Source organism: Petromyzon marinus, chromosome 13 (assembly GCF_048934315.1).
Source record: "Petromyzon marinus isolate PM22_M1 ecotype Great Lakes invasive population chromosome 13, UKy_Petmar_22M1.pri1.0, whole genome shotgun sequence".
Taxonomy (NCBI): Eukaryota; Metazoa; Chordata; class Hyperoartia; order Petromyzontiformes; family Petromyzontidae; genus Petromyzon; species Petromyzon marinus.
In genome coordinates, this window is record NC_133679.1 from 11,894,695 (window position 1) to 11,914,324 (window position 19,630).

The window sequence follows — 19,630 nt, forward strand, 5'->3', positions numbered from 1 at the left end:
GCCAATTCGTCACTAGTACAGCACACCGGTGTGTTGGAGAGCCAAGCCACAACAATTACAATCGGAGTACGACGTTTCGCCAGTAATTTCAATCTGGCTGTCGCCTGATGAAGCTATTTATAATTACTGGCGAAACGTCGTACTCAAGATTGTATATATTTTGTGGCTTGGCTCTCCAACACACAAACGGTGTTGCTGTACTAGTAACGAATTGGCCTGATCTGTTTACGTGAGCTTACTAATTTGGCCGTGTCGGGTGGTGGCGGGTTTAACGACACATGTATTTATTTACGCGATCTAACCCAAAAAAAACCTGTATTATGGATGATATTTGTCACGAAAGCCTACGTGTTAAACAAAATATATAACGGGCGACGTTTCATGCAACGGTCCTTCTTTCCGATCTCACGTTCATTCACGTGCTAGAAGCATTCCCGTTTGCACGCGATCCCTCCACGCACGTGTCCCCCTTAGGAATCGATGCAGTCACGAATCGAATCGCCAAAAAACGGAATCGCCGAATAGCGGCCTCCGAGCGGAACCGGAAGGCTGCCGTGACGTCAGCGGAAGTTATCGCAGGCAGCGCCACGTGTTTGTTGTTGTTGCTGCTGCTGCTGTGGCTCCACGTGGCGCCGGTGGGCGTCAGTGGCACCCCGGGGCTGTTGTTTCCTCCTCCTCCCTCCGTCTTAATCATTGAAGCGAGGGTCTCGGCTTTGTCATCCCCACGGTCTCCCCAACCACTCACCCTTAACTCCGTGCTTAACACCAACCCCCAGCACGAACGTCTCATACTTAACGCTCGCCAGCAAGCTATCCTAAAGCTAACAGTAACACAACCTTAGCCTTAAACTTACTCTAAGAGTCCTAACACTAATCTCTGCACGCTAGCCTTGGCCATAAACCTACCCTAACCCTGGCCTTAACTCGCCATAACGCCACTAACTCTTACCCTATCTCCAACCCTGGCAGTCAATTGATCGACTTCTCGACCCGGCCCTCACGCGACTGGAGTCCAGGCACAACAGACGGTATGAGTACACGTGCCCTCGCTGTGCATACTGCCGGCTATACCTACCATGCTGTATACTATACGCAGCCCGCTGTACACTTAGTGATTTCCGTTGCATTGCCTGCTGTTTAAATACAACATGATGTGTCTGCACAGCCTGCTATGTGCCAATTGCGTTCTGTATGCACCGACCATAAGCTCTGTACACATTTCCTGTTGTATATACAGGATCTAATGTATACACTTAGTCTTCTGTACAAACGTGGGGTTTCGTATATTGAATAGTATTATGTAGTTATATATTATACTTACCAGCCTGTTACTATAACACGTGCAACGCAGTAAATTGTATGTAATACAATACAAATGTCATTTGCAGCGCATGCTTGCAGTCCACGAAGCATTCAAGTTTATTTTGTTTAACCAGGTTAAAACTCAAGAGACCAGAGTAGTCGCATTTGTAAGTGACCTGGGGGCGTTAGTCTTCCAGTCGGGGGCGATTGTTATGTATAGTCCCAATTCAATAATTTACCGCTAATTTTTTTAATTTGGACCGTGTCGCCGGCAAACAATGGCCTACTCTTGCGAATGACGTCAGGTGATCTTGAACCTCCCCTTGTGAAGCAGACGGCACGTAGTAGATTATTATTACACCCGCAGCAATCGTGCAGGAGACGCGGATGTGTAACCCACGTGTTCTTTGATTCCTTGCAGATGGGAGATTGGGCTCCCATGTCATCCAAGCACGCGTTGGTGTTGTCGCTGGCTTTCCTGCCCCTGCTAGTGGGGCAACATTCAAGCTGTGCACAGGATCATCACGACCCACAGGACCACCACAACAACCCACAGGATCCTCATCACAACCCACAAGATCCTCACCACCACCACTACGACTCGCAGGACGCGCACGCCTTCGAGCCCAACTCTGCGCTCTCCTCGCTTCATCTCGACGGCGCCGTGCAGGTGCGGCTACGACACAGCCTCTTGCTAAACCTCCAAAAGCCCCCTAAAACAGTAGTGTACACGCGCTTGCTTACATTTGAAACCTTTGGCAGGCATCTCTTCCTATTACACGTTTGAGTTTTTCAACTTCCTGTTTTTAATTTGATCAAATCTCAATTGCGAACGCCGCGCAACTTCAAATCTTCTAATAACTCGGCCAAACACATCTGTGCTGTTGTGCGGGCACGACCAACAACAGCGTTTGCGCTGCCTTTGCACCAGGTGGTCGGCACGTACCATGGCCCGGGGAACACCGATAGACGTAAGAACACGGAGCTACCTTTGCTGCTGTGGTGGCACGATGCCATCTTCCCACACTTTCCCGGGGACAGCGAGCGCATCGACTGCCCGCTCGGTTCCTGCATGGTCACCAAGAACAAGAAGGTGCAGCTGTACAAGTAAGGCTCTTCTACACACATTGCGTGTTTAAGGCGAGCTAAACAAAAATCTCGCCTGCCCGTTTTAACCAACAAAACTATTCAACTAACATGATCCAATGGCATGCAGTAATGTCGGTGATACTTCTGCCTGTCTTGTGAGGCCATGAATATTTTGAACCGATTTGCCTTTTATTTTATCTGGAAAAAACCCCATGAATTATACGAATTTGTCATTGAACCACAATCCTTGATTGTGACTATTTGAATTGTTAGAGGTGTGGTGGGGGGGTCAGGCAGGGGGGGAGGCAGGCTGGTGCGGGGACAGTGGTGGTGAATTTGATTAATTGTGCAACTCCTCGGGCCCACAAGCCAGAAGAGCCAAAATGCCAGACTATCTCATTCTTTGCATCTGGGCCCATATCCACCATGCTGCGTCACCGACTCTTGCACCACCATCTCACGCCTTCACTTCTGTGCAGGCGCACCAAGGCCATCCTGTTCTATGGTACGGACTTCCGCGCCTACGAGGCGCCGCTGCCACGCCTACCCCACCAGACGTGGGCGCTCTTCCACGAGGAGTCACCGATGAACAACTACCTCCTGTCGCACCTGCCCGCGATGCGCCTCTTTAACTATACGGCCACGTTCCGCCGCACCTCCGACTACCCGCTGTCCACGCAGTGGCTGCCCAGCCTGGCCTACCTGCGCCGGCCCGCCATACCGCTAGCAGAGAAGAACAGGCTGCGGCGCGAAGAGGGTCGCGCAGCCGTGCTCTATCTACAGTCGCACTGCGAAGTGGCGTCGGACCGCGACCGCTACGTCGACCAACTCATGAAACACATCCAGGTGCGGCCCCCCGGCAAAATACGGTAACCGCCGACAACCACACAGGCTGCGTTGCGGGTCACGTTTGTCTTTTTTTATTACTCGTTTGCCGTGGTTTTAAGGTGGCAGTGCGCTTGGATGACTACTGCTATAATTGGTGTTGCAACGCAAGTCTGTGAGAGATGGTGATGGCTTTGAGAGGTCTTCCAGCAGTGAGTTGACAAAGGGCTGTGCACTGTTACGTTCCACGTAATCAGTGCAGGTGACTTGCAAGCAGTAGAAACGCGACATGCTCCACTAGGTTTAAAAAAAAGAAATGCATTGTCACCTTCATTTGTGAAACTTCATCAAATTGCTTGGGGAAAATATCATGACATGCATACCCAGGGCTGTCGAGCACCAGCCGTGATAGGTGCTAACGGCGCTTGCACCAACGGGCAGTGCAAGGATAACCAGGAGTTTTATCTTTGGTCTTGTCTAAAACCTCATGCTCATTACCGACGTTTGCGGCCACTGCCACCTCGTCCTCCGTCCACCGCCAGATCGACTCATACGGAAAGTGCCTCAACAACCGCGAGCTGCCGAGCGAGCGACTTTCCGACACGCAGACGGCCATCACAGAGGACAAGGAATGCCTGGCACTGCTCGCCGGCTACAAGTTCCACCTGGCGTTTGAGAACGCGCTGTGCGGCGACTACATGACCGAGAAGCTGTGGCGGCCGCTGCACCTGGGCAGCGTCCCCGTGTACTGGGGCGCGGAAGACGCCGGCGACTGGCTCCCCGCGTCGCCCTCCGCCGTGCTGGTGGACGACTTCGCGTCCCCGCACGACCTCGCCCAGTTCCTGCTGAGGCTCGACGCAAACGACACGGAGTACCTACAGTACCTGACGTTCAAGGTGGGGAGGGGGGGGGCGTTTTATATTATTCCAAGTTCTTTTTTTAAATTATCTGTTGGTGCCATACAATTTGAACTCACAAGTTTCCAATTATTCTTTGGTTCTTTCGGTAAAGTCACGTAAGAACCAAAGAATAATTCCTGCAGTCACGAAAGCACCAAATCGAGTTTAAGCTTCCAATTGTGAGTAATAATTTCTAAACTCTGCACCATCTGACTGGAGTCATTTGAAATGCGTATAAAACGTGGTCCTATGATTTATTTGCCTTTTTTTTGCCTCATCCTTAATTATTTGAATCTCAAAGTACTATTCAAATTATAAGAACACGTGAATCGAGCCAATGAAGAATGCTAATTTTCTATTTTTGATTTCACCAGCAAAACGTTGTACTCATTGTAAATGTTGTGGGTTTACTCTCCAACACACCAGTGTGTTGAAGTAACTTAATAGACACGTTTTGTTTACGTGACAAACCTCACCAATTGGCTGTCGGGTAGTGGCAGGTTTAACGACACTTATATTTACGCGATCTAACCAACACTTTTTTTCTATGATGGTATCGTGGAGGTGTGAATGAAGGAATTTAACATAGAAAGGCATTCGGTTGTCATTTCTTGCCTGTGTCCAGCATTCGTTCTGAAGTCTCCTTGGTGGTACATGCAATCATCCCTTCATGCGTGTGTGCTCATTGTATAAGTGATACAGTGAATAGTTATTTACCATGCTTGTGCTCCTTTGCTAATGTCCTGGCGTTTATTCGTGACCACGCTGCACATCAGTGGCGTTTGGTATCTCAGCTCAGGTTTAATCTTCACTGAAGTCATTCTAGGGTAAAACGACTACCTGTTGCTCCTGCGGTGCTTTGATGCCATCCAATGTGGCTCACTGGCAGCCGTCCCTAATTGGCGCTCAATCTGCACCTGATGCAACAACGGCATGGCCGGGGCTACACGGAGGCCGACAAGGAGTTCCCTTGTTTTAACAGGAGCCCGATGGGATCACCAACGGCTTCCTCGCGTCGACGATGGAGGCGCGCGAGTGGGGCGTCAACGACCTATCCAAGCCCAACTACCTCAACGGCTTTGAGTGCTACGTGTGTAACGCCGTCAATGAGCACAGGCGCGCCGTGCGGGCCCACCGCGCCGCCCCGCACAGGCATGCCGCCCCTCAGCCTCGCTCCGCCAAGAACGACCACCTGGGCTGCCCTGAACCGAGACCTGGATATGGCAGCCTTGACGATATCCCTGATGACGACTTGTGAGTTTGACCCGTGTTTAATTGCGTTTTTTCCTCTTCTGTTTCGCGACCATTGCAAATGCGCAGGTGTTGTGATTCGTGAATGTCAAGTTGATTTTTCCACCATGCTGGTGCTTTCAGTCCAATATAGTGACTTGATATGGAGGTAATTTAAGTGGAATGTGGCTCATGTCAGAGCACTGAGTAAGCAACACTGGAGAATCCTGCATTTTGCAGATCATGCAGAAACCTATAATTGGGTTTTCAAGTCTACGGACGTGATGGCAAGGTGTTGTGATGTTAATAGAATTAACCATGATGGCTTCTTAATCATTTATTCACTACTTATTTTCCTCATTAAATTCCAGCTGTGCTTTCTGCGTAATTTCATTAATGAGAAAATTATATTCGTAACTCTCACAGCTAGCAGTCCAAATCCCTGTGTGAGAGGGTTCATTATGATTGCGCATGTCAGTCACACCAACATTTTTATTTCTCATAGCTGGAAACGGACACAATTTGTTTACACAGTTGCTGAGAATGAGCCCAAAGGTTCAAGAGGTTAAGGAACCAAGGATTCGTAATAGACGTTTGGGTTATGCCAAGTATCAATGGCTGAAACCAAAATCGATTACGTGTTATGAAGTTGTCATCGGTAATAATTGTTTATTGAATTGAGAAATGAATAAAACTGAACTAAATCTATTTTTTGGCATAGTTATTGGTGGGCTGGATTCAAATGCAGGTTCTCCAGCCACAGTTGCTCAGTGTCTTTTAGCCACATAGCGACCTCCGTGACCTCGACTCAAGGTACTGGAACGAAGAGGCCCTGGAAGAGTTTTTATTCACACTACAATGGAGTGTGGTGTATTTACAATGCGCCGTGGCATATTCTATTAATCAGTCCTTGGATTTTAATTTTAAGGTTATTTCCGTGCCATACCTGGTGCTTCATTTCTTGTTTGAAAATTGTGGAAATTTCCTTTGCGCGTCTCATTGGGGCTACGTGGGCAGCAGAGGACAGTTCAGCAAAATTCACAATTGTATTGTACTTCCATTCTTCCACAGCTATGTTCCCCACCTAAACAAATCCGTACTGACCACCAGGGTGAAATATGGGCAGCCTCCATGACTAGCACGGCCTTCGTCCTTTAAGTGGATAAACAAAGGGCTGTGAATCGTGTATCTGGTTGTGTATTAGCATTTGTGATTGGAAGCCTATGACTATTATTGTGTGAATATTGAACTTGCATTTCCCACCACACAGATGGAGAGAGCAGTGGCTGGCGGACTACTGGCAAAGTCTGGATCAGGCACACGCTCTGGAGGCCATGATCCTCCACAACGAGACGGACCCCTCGTGTCTCTGGGACTACATCCCTGGCCGGCTGGCCGGCAGTGCTAGCTAACAGCTCCAGGCTACACCAGTTGAACTGAAACAAGTCATGCATATGCATGGATCCTGTAACGCTGTCTAACTTACATACGTTCTGAGAAATAGTATTTATCTAGCAATAATGTTAACTTACTAGCCACAACGAGATCACACGGCGGGTGATGTCGCGAGATGGCATTGCCCAGTGACATCACGGGCAGCAGAATGCATGTTTTAATTGCTAATTTTTTGGTTGCCATCCCTTTGATAAAATGTGCCATGTTTTCTGTAGGGCAAGTCCCTACTATTAACACAATTTTAAACTAAAGGTTTATATTGGATCATCTTTACAAAAGTTATTGTGACCCCCATGTTATGGAGAGACATTGTTCCCACTCGCACTGCCCAAATTAGTGGGTGCACCACCACAACCATGTAAACGGAGTTCGGGCCAAAACAACGGAGTTAAATTTTGAGGTTTACAAGGCAGTCACCAGGTGTCGATTTTCTTGTGCAGCTTGGGTTGTCTTTGGGACATGCTGCATACTGGATTTATGAATCATCTCAGTTGAAGCTTGCTTGGGTGCACTGCCAAGTTGAGCTGATTTTGTGCCGTAAAGTCAGGGCGAAGGGGTGTTATATGCATCACTGATTTGTGTATAAGATAGAGTTCTTATGTCCGATATGGTTTTTATGGTGCGAGAACAAGTACCAGTTAATGGTGTATATTATAAGTGGCTGCTTGAGTGTTAAGGGTTTAAATGTAGACACAGTGAGGGAAAAAAGTATTTGATCCCCTGCTGATTTTGTACGTTTGCCCACTGACAAAGAAATGATCAGTCTATAATTTTAATGGTAGGTTTATTTGAACAGTGAGAGACAGAATAACAAAATCCAGAAAAACGCATGTCAAAAATGTTATAAATTGATTTGAATTTTAATGAGGGAAATAAGTATTTGACCCCTCTGCAAAACATGACTTAGTACTTGGTGGCAAAACCCTTTTTGGCAATCACAGAGGTCAGATGTTTCTTGTAGTTGGCCACCAGGTTTGCACACATCTTAGGAGGGATTTTGTCCCACTCCTCTTTGCAGATCTTCTCCAAGTCATTAATGTTTCGAGGCTGACGTTTGGCAACTCGAACCTTCAGCTCCCTCCACAGATTTTCTATGGGATTAAGGTCTGGAGACTGGCTAGGCCACTCCAGGACCTTAATGTGCTTCTTCTTTAGCCACTCCTTTGTTGCCTTGGCCGTGTTTTGGGTCATTGTCATGCTGGAATACCCATCCACGACCCATTTTCAATGCCCTGGCTAAGGGAAGGAGGTTCTCACCCAAGATTTGACGGTACATGGCCCCATCCATCGTCCCTTTGATGCGGTGAAGTTGTCCTGTCCCATTAGCAGAAAACACCCCCAAAGCATGTTTCCACCTCCATGTTTGACGGTGGGGATGGTGTTCTTGGGGTCCTAGGCAGCATTCCTCCTCCTCCAAACACGGCGAGTTGAGTTGATGCCAAAGAGCTCCATTTTGGTCTCATCTGACCACAACACTTTCACCCAGTTGTCCTCTGAATCAGATGTTCATTGGCAAACTTCAGACGGGCATGTATGTGCTTTCTTGAGCAGGGGGACCATACGGGCGCTGCAGGATTTCAGTCCTTCACGGCGTAGTGTTACCAATTTTTTTCATGGTGACTATGGTCCCAGCTGCCTTGAGATCATTGACAAGATCCACCTGTGTAGTTCTGGCTGAAATTCCTCACCGTTCTCATGATCATTGCAACTCCACGAGGTGAGATCTTGCATGGAGCCCCAGGCCGAGGGAGATTGACAGTTCTTTTGTGTTTCTTTCATTTGCGAATAATCGCACCAACTGTTGTCACCTCACCAAGCTGCTTGGCAATGGTCTTGCAGCCCATTCCAGCCTTGTTTAGGTCTACAATCTTGTCCCTGACATCCTTGGAGAGGTCTTTGGTCTTGGCCATGGTGGAGAGTTTGGAATCTGATTGCTTCTGTGGACAGGTGTCTTTTATACTGGTAACAAGCTGAGATTAGGAGCACTCCCTTTAAGAGTGTGCTCCTAATCTCAGCTCGTTGCCTGTATAAAAGACACCTGAGAGTCAGAAATCTTTCTGATTGAGAGGGGGTCAAATACCTATTTCCCCAATTAAAATGCAAATCAAATTAGAACATGTTTGACATGCGTTATTCCATCTGTTCAAATAAACCTACCATTAAAATTATAGACTGATCATTTTTGTCAGTGGGCAAACGTACAAAATCAGCAGGGGATCAAATACTTTTTTCCCTCACTATCAACAATATCCCTTTTAGCCCAATACATTTTTATAAAATCATAATTGCATTTATTAGCAACTATATTTTACACTGAATACTAAAATATGAACATGTCGTCATGGAACTTGGTAATTTTAGCGAGTAACTTGCTATAAAGACATACATTTACCTTGACACCCTTTCTAGTTTGCAATGTATCAATTATAAATGTACACATAAAACAGCATTTACACCACAAACGAATCGTTTAATTGCAAGTGTAAACATGAGAATTCAATATTGGAAATCAAGAAAAAAGCAATTGGTAAAATTATATTGTGCAGGTTCATGGAATGTGATCTGTGCAACTTGTCTGAGAAAAACTTCATACACAACCGTGCAGTTTGTACCGAAGCAAAGCAGTTTCCGGGTTCAAAACAAACATTTGGACATGACGGAATAACTAGGTACAAAAGAAAATATAACTCAATGTAATCTCACTATGCGCCAGAACTTTGTTTACTATTAAAACAATTTAAATCTGGATTTAGAAAGTATATACATATTCTTGGTTCTTTCGGTAAAGTCGCGTAGAAGGAAAACAATACAATAATATTGTTTCCCTTCTACGTAACTTTACCGAAAGAACCAAGAATATGAATTCCTGCAGTCACGAAAGCTTTAAAGCAAAAGTATATACATCTTTGAATTGTACAGCATGCTGGCAACAAGTTAAATCGACGACTGCCTGATATCTGCAGCTAATGCACATTCTGTATGCACATATTTTTGCTTCCTCAAATCCAATTTTTACATGCGGTTTACATGTTTAAAAGTGGTATTGATTATTTTAAGCACATTGCTCTAATGCCAAAGTAATTATCCCTGAGGAAGGTCACATAAGCATGTGACTACATCTGGAGACAAAACTTTTGCCCTCCGAAAATGTACTTTTATCCATTGTTACTTAAATTTTCTACAACAATTACACTTGCGACTAATTCCACTGACCTTGCAGTGGGTGTCAAAAAAAATCCAAGTGCAACAAAAATATGGCAAAATCTCTTTATTTTGGGACAATCACTGGCAAAGAAAACCAGGATATGCCCACTGAATGAGAAATGGCAAGAATACACCCCTTTTCAACTGGCACATTTGAGGCATGCCAGCACGGGTGTTCACTGTATGGGTGGTTTTCCACTGGCTATTTGCCAAGTCAAACGATGACGCCGATACCCTACGTTGATTGCATGTGCTATCAGCAGCCCGGCTCTTGTTTTGCAGTGAATTAACCTGGCCCCTCCTGAGCTGTGGCAGATTGATTGGGCATGGCCCCAGCACAGCCAAGTTATAGAGTAGAATTTCTTTTAGTAGCGATTGCATTGGTTGGCACCGGGACGAGTAGCCATGTTTAGTCGATTGGATCGTAGCCTCTAGCCTTGTGCCTCCACTTGACACACGCCACAACAGCGGTGATGAGGAGCAACACCGCTGAGATGCCCAACCCCACAGCCATGATGATGATCACCAGCACGGAGAAGGAATCCTTGGCTGGTGTCCCATACCCAACCAGGCCCGTCCTGGAATCACAAAGCATGCGTGTACAATAAAAAAAAACCTCACCTCGACAGACAGCATTGCATACAATACACACAGCACAAGCGATGCTGCTTGCTGTAATGTGCACAAACTGGGTTTGGCTGCATGGATGTGCATTGATAATTCTAGGTGTGTACACAGCCGTTTCACATTATGGCTTTCAAAAACAATTCTCCACTGGAGAATATCGCCGACTGGGCTCGCGCAGTTCTCACCAGCTGATAAACTGGGTGGCATTGTAGAAGCCGTCCTCGCCGATGCCAAAGGACAAGTTGAGTGCCGCAGTGAAGCCATTGGGACCGTAGTACGCGAACGCAATGCTGGACTCCGGCACGGAGGGAGTGACTGGGGGCATCGGGTAGTGGCGACACGGCGATGATGCGCCGCGGGTCGGTGGGTCGCTGGTGTACGCCACGGGCTTCCACTGCACAAATCCCTCCGCCTTCGACGCATTCTGCTGCGAAACGGTCAGCTGCACCATCTGCGGAGAGTACACGCAATGAAAGCACGTGAATCAGACGTCGTGTGCACGGTGTTAACTGTCCGACTGAGGAAAAATACAGCGGACTTGTAAGCGTTCGATACTTTGCGGCGTCTACCTCGAATATGGAGGGCGTATGCTCGTCATCTATGGTGTGGACTGATTCAAGCCGCGTCGTGCCGTTGCTGCGCTGTGTAACCAGCAGCCCAAGGCCAAAGCGTGACCGATTACTCCTTGGCATCATTTTGTCCACACGAAACTGGAACTGCGTGCAGTTGGCGCTGTATTCCAGTTTGGGTAGACTCTTCTCACGGCCCGTGCTTTTGTACGCCATTACCTTTGAATGACACAAGCAGACACCTGTTTAGCTGCTGTCAATAGAAATATAGCCTTGATGACAAGCTTCCAATCAAGAGTTTAGTGTAACTAGGGTTGCTGCGAGTTTTATACGATATAGAGATCCATGATACAAATATTATTTATCTTAAATATTTTTCCCAAAAAAATGTACGAAATAAAACTAAATCAGTTGTAAAACAAACGTATCCGTTATATTAGTGCTTTGTAAAATATATTTTCTGGAGTAATTTAAATCATTGCAAATGTATGACGTCATCATTTACATATTTCTTTTAACTTAAATTATTTCCTGTATGACTGACAGCACGTGCATTATAAGTATTATAGGTTGTAAAATGGAATTCATTCTTAGGACTAACAGCAGTCTTATGTTGAGTGAGCTGCAGTTGAAAAACTTCGGTAATAATTTGTATTCGTACTGCAAGTATACCAAAGCACAAAAACAATTAAATAAAACGTTAATACAATTATGGGAAAGTGATATCGTGAGAATCGTCATAGCGTGAAATGATGATTACATCGTGCAGACCCAGTATCACAGCGAGTCCAGCTGTATGTGACCCATGCTGCTGCCTTACAGAAATGGAGATGGAGCCATTGTTGACGGGCCCCTTGGGGTTCGTGGCATTGCGGCCCCTAAACTCCACTCCCAGGGTGGTTGGGTTGAATGTCGAATTGACGTCTTCCCACACAAAGTCCTCCAGGCGGTAGGCAGGGGAGATCTGGTGTGACTTCTCCATGTCCGCCGTGTCATTGACATCGTAGAACTCCATCAGCTGCACAAACAGGCAAGGCCATTCCACTATGATATTGAGCTGTAATTAAATAAAACCTTTCAGGTTTAGCACCGCCAGAATACGTGGTATTATACGTTGTTTCAACAGTTCCATGGTGAATTTAAATATCAAATAGAAATGAAATACATGATAACCAGCTAGCAAGGAAAAAAACAAAGCACACAAACATGCACAAGTCTAATAGATGATCATGAACGAGTGAGTGCCCAATGTAAACTCTCATGTTTTAGGTGGGCTATAAATCTTAAGTCTGGCAAAGACATTGGCAAGCCTATGCTTATAAATCACACATTTTACAACTTGGAATCCCAAAAACTACACCCTAGAGTTTGATGTACTTTACTCATGATGCAGGGTCAGCCTAAAGTTAAAAATTGTTTTAAGCATCACACAACATTTTAAAAAAGCCGAATTGTTTGCGAACTAAGTAATTGTTGTGGTTGCACTCGAGTCAAGAGCCACATGGCTCACAGGGTTATACCTAATAAATGAAACTGAAACTAAACTGAAATTTGCTTTTCAGAGTGTCACGTGATAACCGGATAGGAAGGGGACAGCCTGCTAACATTTATTACAATGAGAATACACTGGTGCCACCGCTTAAACTTTGAGTGTTCCAACAAGGAACTAACACGTTACAAGAAAAACACGTTCGGCCAGGGTATGTGTGGGGCTGTGCCAAGGGACGGGGAGCCCTGCCACTGGGTCCTTACCTCTGAGAAAACCACAGCCTGCGAGAAAGTGACCTTGTCCTCGGGAATGATACGCAAGGAATGTGAGCTGTTCTTGAATAATAGCTGCTCCCAGTCCACCTTCAGCTGGCTCTGGTTTCCCGTGCAGTGCACCAGCAGCACAGTGGGCGCGCCAATGGTGCTCCACACATAGTGGAGGGTGTCGTGTGGCCCCACTGCCTGGTAATGCACCAGGTTGACATGGTCCGGTAGCACCAGAGAGCTGTTCAGACCTGGATTCACCTGCACAGTGACCTGTGGTATTCACGAAGGAGAGTACGAGTTCAATTGAAACCAGCAAACATGGAATACGCATGAGCCAACTGAACTTTAGCGTGTAGGAACGCAGCATTTTTCGATTTAAAGCTTTCGTGACTGCAATGATTCATCTTCTTTGGTTCTTTCGGTAAAACGCAGCATTTATTTGATGATTAACAGATTAATGGTCAACAGAGTACACACTTCGGGCATAGTACAGGCATCGCCAAACAAGGATCCCGGGTAGATGCAGTACGGCTTGAAAAAAAAGTAGCAAACGTGAATCTAATTGAAACAGGAAAAAAAAAATCTGCAGGAGTGGGAGGAGTATCCCTGGCAGTGGGAGCCGAACATGAGTACTGGAACTCCTACAGACTTCTAAATAACCTGTTGCGTGACCACCCCACATCACACGACAACCGCACGTGACACTAAGCACGTGTAACGTCGTGTGGCTCTGGGCCAGATGCAGATTGTAGTTTTGTGATTTTTGGCTCAGGATGTTTGGCGACTCCTTACATCGTACCATGAATGCTCGATACATAGGACAGTTAGTTGCCAGATCAGAATCTTTATTTATACTGGAGGAATCCGACGAGCTATGAAGCTCTTTATTTTTTACAGATGTCTAGTTGGGGCGGGTCAGAAACTTACAATAAAACAATATTTTAAAAAACACGATAGGAGAGCAAAGTATAGGCAAGTTAAGCTAATCACAGCATTTACGATGCCTATAGGAGCCTCACTAATAAAACATTAATAGGTAATTCATATGCTTAGCTCTTTCAGTAAAGTCACGTTGAAGGGAAACAATAAAATAATAAATATATATAAAACAATAAAAATTCTCACGACGTTTCGACCATAACGCAAACGGTCATTATGGTCGAAACGTGAGAATTTTTATTGTTTTATATATATTTTATTATTTCCCTTCAACGTGACTTTACCGAAAGAGCTATGAATATGAATTACTGCAGTCACGAAAGCTTTAAATCAAAATGAATAGGCAAGTTTAACACGTAGGCTTTCGCGACCAATATCCATAATGGAGGGTTTTTTTTGGTTAGATCGCCTAAATGTGTCGTTAAATCCGCCACCACCCGACCTGTTCACGTGACAACCCTTACGAGTTGCCTGTATCGAGTGGTGGCGGGTTTAACAACACATTTTTATTTTTAAAAAAAACCTGTATTATGAATGAATAGTTAAACTAACGTAGGTGATCAAGTTGTCTCAGGGGACGTCATGTTGGCCTACCAACACAACGAGAATCTGCGTTCGAATCCGGGTTGCGACCTCCCGTTATCAAACTGGGTTCTCAAATGTTGCGATGGTTTCAGCCCGGTCACCAAGAGCGGAACACAACAAAACAGCACATTACAGCTTGGGTTGTTACTTTAATTCGCCTTGATTTCCACGCGAGGGACGTTCCTTACATGGCGAACACCAGTATGGACCCCTGCGTACGTCCATGAGCGAGGCACTCAAAGGTACAGCAAAGGTACACTGCCTCACTACAAACACAATTTTAATTTCGTCGTCTCATAAACACACAACGCTGATATACCAATTTGGGTATAAATAAATCAAACAATTACTAAAAACCGTTTGAAAACGCCTTACATAACAAGGTAGGCCAAATCTCAGACCGACCGTTTGCCTGGAATCCCAGCCGCCAGCGGCGCACTTCCCCCGGTAGGGAAGAGACGACGGACCGGTGGGTGAGCCGGCCGGCCGGCGTGAATTTAGACGCTTTTAAAGCCCATTCCCAAACTCACGCGTCTCTCGAATGGCTCCTCCGCCCGCACGCTGGGAAGTCGGAAAAGGAAGACGGCGAAGCAGAAGGCGCAGCGAAACAGTGAGTCCATGGCGAGTCCGAGTTTCGACTGCAGCGATCAACAGCTTCCGCGGACCGGGAGCACGTGACCCGCCAGCTGATCTTCCCTCTCCCCCCCCCCCTTATCACGTGACTCGCGAGCGTCTTTGTTTTTCCCAAAAGGAATCCCCTCCCCCACCCCCAGCTACCACGTGATTGGGGCGTACCTGGTGCGAATTAATGCGCGTCGTGCTAATCATGCCCCGTATCTACTTACCAGGTGCGTACTAACAGTACCTTAAATGGGATCGGAGGGTGATCCGTTTATAGATGCCCCACAGACAATGACCGCTTTCCATTCGTGTATGTGGAACTTATTTCGTACCGTCCGTACGTAGCCAACCGTGCTAATTGAACGATGTAAAAAAAAGCGATGGGCTTAATCTCTGTAATTTCTCCCCGTTATTGTAGTGTGATATCTATAACTAAACCACCCTGTGCTGACTGGGCCCCCCATCAGGTCAACTTGCCCACCCTCACCAACTTTAAAATCATTCCCAGCCACTGCAGTTTTTATTTAAAAAAAAAACATCAAAAAGGATTTAACCAAAACGTCCCAAGCAGGCAGGAGGATACTTCTGGAAGAGAAAGACGTGAAGAGTCTGGCACTTAATGAAAACCACGTGCCGCTAGTCAATTGAGACAGCGTGTACCCAAGTTGTCACTGGGCAGCGCCACTGAAATGTATTGCCTCGTCAAAGCGGCTGCTTCGCTTGCTGTCGAGTGACAAAACGGACATGGCCTCATGCAGAGAGAACTTCACAGCTTTGACAGTCCTGGTATAAGTGTCACGCGTGGTTGATGACCACGGCTGAAATAACCACGGTCGAATCTTTCGCCTGCAGCTACTCTACCAGGGGCTGAGAAATACTCCATGAGAAATTAAACCCGGCTCCTTGCTTTATTCTAAGAGATTTGCTTGCGGTGGATAAATGAAAATTGTGCGCCAAAAGCAATCACTCAGCGTGGATGTAAGTTCGTGAGGTGGCGCTATAGCCCCGTTTATGGCATTTTTTTTATTTGACCCCAGTCAAGCGGATGGTGGTTTGTTGACAGCGGCTGAGCAACTTGACGAGTTCAATCGCCCGTACGTGCACGGAACAAGGCAAGGGGACATTTGGAATGTTTCTCAATGTAACAGCGTCTATGATTCATTACATTCGTTTGCACTTTCAATCGTCCTATAAAAATAAATATTTTTCAATGAACGCTCATCACCGTCGTCCTGGCGTCATCCGTTCTCTATCCACTGCTGGATACGGGTTCCCCACCCACGCCATTTCTTCGGGTCTTGTGATGCCACACACTATTCCGCTCCTGCGCGCGAAAAGTTGCTTTTAAATAAACATACTCTAATCTAGACGAATGCCAAATCGAATCCGATTAATTCAGTGAGCTAAGTGTGCCTGCTACATTTCTCCGTTACTTCGTCCTACTTGTATTAACATCTAAGCCTAACTTGATGCGTCAACTGAATCGATGGAAGTGATTGATACTGTATTAGGGTTGGGAGTAGTGCTAACTATGTGCTACTGAAAGCCTGTATCCACTATAGGCACACTTTTGAGTCATCAGCATCATCATTCATGATCACTAAACTATTTAAAATTCTTTTTTTATTTTACCAGGTAAGGCTCACTGATCTGTATAGCTCGTTTTCAGAAGCGACCTGGCCACAAATGAAAGCCCATTGAAGTTGGTCATCGTGTGGAAAGTTATCGCAGCCAAATACTCTAAATGCATGTTTCTAAATGTGGAGGGGAAAAACCGGAGGACACGGAGAAAAAAATCCATGCGACCACGAGGAGAGAGACTCGCAAACTCCAAATATACAGGCGTCATGGAGATCGAGGCCACGACCTCCTGTATACCACCGTGACGCCCCTTCAATACACTGCTAGATGAAGGCTACCCCAAGCCGTCGCAATCTCTCCCGATTCAACATTGTCATCACCTAGCACCTGCACACGGGCTGATTTAACTTTTGAATGACACGTTGAATAATATTGTTGATACTACTAACAACACTGTACTAATAATGTCCAGTCCCTTGGCAATCTACTGCTAGATATAGGCTTCGCCACGCCGTGTCGGCTATGGGGGTTGTTTGACCATACTTCACCACGCTGCTGGTCGGTGAAGGGATGGGCAAGGCAAGGCAGATTCCAATATCACTTGCTACTGATGTTAGCCGTGACCGATAATCGAACTGAGGTCGCCTCATCGAATTATAATTGAGCTAAAAGAGGTTTCAAGTTTGATTCCAGTCTTGTATGATGGATGTGCGGGAAAACATACATCATGGGCATGACATCATCACGCGCGTTATATGTTTACAGTCGGCAATTAATTAAATTGTGCACTGAGCCTACGCGCTAATGCTCATTTAATAACCCTAATGACCTTCAGCACGAGATAGGAGCCCAATAAGATGCGTCCATATCTTTAAACTACACCTTTAAAAATCTGAATAAAATAAAATGAGTGAGTTCAACATCACTGAACCCTGAGAGACAGCGACTGGGTGGGAAGGCCTTCATCCAGCAGTGGATTGACAATGGGTCATGATGATGATGATTAAGTCAGTCTGTTCTCCTGTTGATGACAATCGATACAGGAAAATCCAATCGGCATACAGTACAACAAATATTTTGTAAGCTTGTGTCTCTCTGTGCATATAAGTCTGTGTGTACGTTTTTTGTTTATGTCATTTAGATTTTATATTGCTTATTTAGTGAGGGGAAAAAAACATTTTACAATTGCTAGGAGATTCGCCTGCATTTGAAGAGACGCGTGATGAGAGGCGAGGGAATTAGGACTGTGATGGGATGAGCGCTTGGATGGTAATCGTGCCAAGAGATTTCGAAATGGATTTCAGAACCACGCGCCCCCCACCTCCACACACACGCACACAAAAAAACAAAGACCCCCCGTGTAGCCTTAACAGACTGTTGGGGCAAGTGCTGTTAGCGAGCACCTATGAAGGCCGAAACGGCACACGAGGGGTGGGTGGCCAGCACCACGCCTGGCCGCCTTTGTCTCTCCAGTGGCGATGTTTTTACACACCGCACCAGGTACTCATTTGAGGCTGAGACGACCTAGGAGAGGTCCAGGACCGGTTCAGATAATCATCACTGGTGTTGGCCGTGAGCGGAAATCGTACTGGGGGACTCTGGGTTCGTCGCACAATCGCGCTAACCGCTACACTACCGTTCTCCACAAACACACACACACACCTCCCTCCACACACACACCTCCCGACACACACACCTCCCTACACACAAACACCTCCCTACACACAAACACCTCCCTACACACACACACTTCCCTACACACACACACCTCCCTACACACACAAACGTGCCCCCTTGCACACCCTCCTCCATAGACACACACGCGCGCCTTTCTCCACGCACACACATCCCTAGCTCTTTACAAACATCTCCCAACACAAGCACACTCATACCCACATCCTCTTGTCCAACACAATTCCTGTCTATCCTGTGAATACGGACTCCTCCACCGCACACGCCCCTAACAACCACAATCATCATTATCAATCCTTAACCCAGGCCCCCTCTTAACAAACACTCTCCCCCCGCCCACAACATTTTCCATGAATATAGAACTATTTATCTATTTATTTCTCAGCCATAGGCGGTTGCAGCACGTGTTATAAACCTGGACACGGGCGACAGAGCAGGGTCATTCTTGGGATACAATGAAAGGCACTTGGAGCAAAACGTCGGACATCATGCCGAATAACAGGCAGTAACATCCCCGACAGCGCATCTGAGAGCTGTATGGCACAACCGCGAAAACCCAGGTCGTTGGGGGTCTCATTTCAAGTCCAGCAGTTGGGCAGCTCATCTCAACCACAGACTACGTTCTAACTTTATTTTTGTACGCACTGTGCGCTGTTGCGGAGAATTGTGCGGTTGAAATATCCGAACATCTAGCAACATAAGAATATTGAGGGCAGAGAGCGGTGGCATGGACTGCTCTATATGAACCTTGAGCCCGAAGTTGAATCCTCAACCACGGCTGATATGATTGGCGAGTGATATTTGAAGATGTTCTGGACTCCTCCCTCCACATATTTCACCAACCAGCACCGACCGATTTTTATGCAGCGTGAAGACACAAAAAAACCCCATGACCAGCAAGGCCGTGAGAGTTGCGGGCAAGACCTTCATCCCACAGTGGATTGGCACAGGTGCCTAATTTATTTACCCTCATTGCAAAGTTCACCTGCTTGAACAACAAGTACAATTGTGAAACATTGACCCGGAAGTCCCATAGGCCGAAGGACTAAAGAAACACGCCACACATGACAGATGCAAGCTCACAAATAAAAAAAATATCCCACATTTAAACTTCAGTAGATAGGCCGTTTGACGGAATGTAAAAAAAAATGTACGTACAATTCTCAAGGATAGACTGCTTATGTATTATTTTGTACTAGATACAGGTTTGTTGTTGGGTAGAATATGGGTTTTTACAACTTGTTTTCGAAGGATCTG

General features: G+C 46.2%; 2 protein-coding genes and 1 long non-coding RNA gene across 3 annotated transcripts in view; 1 reads left to right on the top strand and 2 right to left on the bottom strand.

The window, feature by feature from the left end:
* The first annotated feature begins 537 nt into the window (after positions 1 to 537).
* Positions 538 to 9,197, top strand: POFUT4 (protein O-fucosyltransferase 4). The gene is made up of 7 exons (XM_032953551.2): positions 538 to 1,028; positions 1,724 to 1,972; positions 2,234 to 2,409; positions 2,871 to 3,237; positions 3,759 to 4,112; positions 5,098 to 5,369; positions 6,616 to 9,197. The coding sequence occupies exons 2-7, from the start codon at positions 1,724 to 1,726 to the stop codon at positions 6,755 to 6,757; spliced, it is 1,560 nt and encodes a 519-aa protein (XP_032809442.1). The 5' UTR covers positions 538 to 1,028; the 3' UTR covers positions 6,758 to 9,197.
* LOC142924433 (uncharacterized) overlaps positions 7,568 to 19,630 on the bottom strand; it is a 199,773-nt gene continuing 187,710 nt past the window's right edge. Inside the window, exon 3 of the long non-coding RNA XR_012941656.1 lies at positions 7,568 to 8,953. This is a non-coding gene — a long non-coding RNA (uncharacterized LOC142924433). The remainder of the gene's footprint in view (positions 8,954 to 19,630) is intronic.
* GLMP (glycosylated lysosomal membrane protein) lies at positions 10,054 to 15,165 on the bottom strand. Its single transcript, XM_032953552.2, has 6 exons — positions 15,010 to 15,165; positions 12,953 to 13,225; positions 12,021 to 12,218; positions 11,201 to 11,419; positions 10,817 to 11,082; positions 10,054 to 10,582 (listed from the first exon to the last, which is right to left on the bottom strand). The coding sequence occupies exons 1-6, from the start codon at positions 15,097 to 15,099 to the stop codon at positions 10,414 to 10,416; spliced, it is 1,215 nt and encodes a 404-aa protein (XP_032809443.1). The 5' UTR covers positions 15,100 to 15,165; the 3' UTR covers positions 10,054 to 10,413.

What these genes read in the sequence shown, in the direction of transcription:
- POFUT4 (XM_032953551.2), top strand. Translation starts at nt 1,724, where the DNA reads ATGGGAGATTGGGCTCCCATGTCATCCAAGCACGCGTTGGTGTTGTCG. An exon ending in AAGAAGGTGCAGCTGTACAA is followed by an intron (nt 2,410 to 2,870) that starts GTAAGGCTCTTC and finishes ACTTCTGTGCAG; the next exon opens with GCGCACCAAGGCCATCCTGT. An exon ending in AACTCATGAAACACATCCAG is followed by an intron (nt 3,238 to 3,758) that starts GTGCGGCCCCCC and finishes GTCCACCGCCAG; the next exon opens with ATCGACTCATACGGAAAGTG.
- GLMP (XM_032953552.2), bottom strand. Translation starts at nt 15,099, where the DNA reads ATGGACTCACTGTTTCGCTGCGCCTTCTGCTTCGCCGTCTTCCTTTTC. An exon ending in AGGAGCCATTCGAGAGACGC is followed by an intron (nt 13,226 to 15,009) that starts GTGAGTTTGGGA and finishes TGAATACCACAG; the next exon opens with GTCACTGTGCAGGTGAATCC. An exon ending in ATGGCTCCATCTCCATTTCT is followed by an intron (nt 11,420 to 12,020) that starts GTAAGGCAGCAG and finishes TGTCATTCAAAG; the next exon opens with GTAATGGCGTACAAAAGCAC.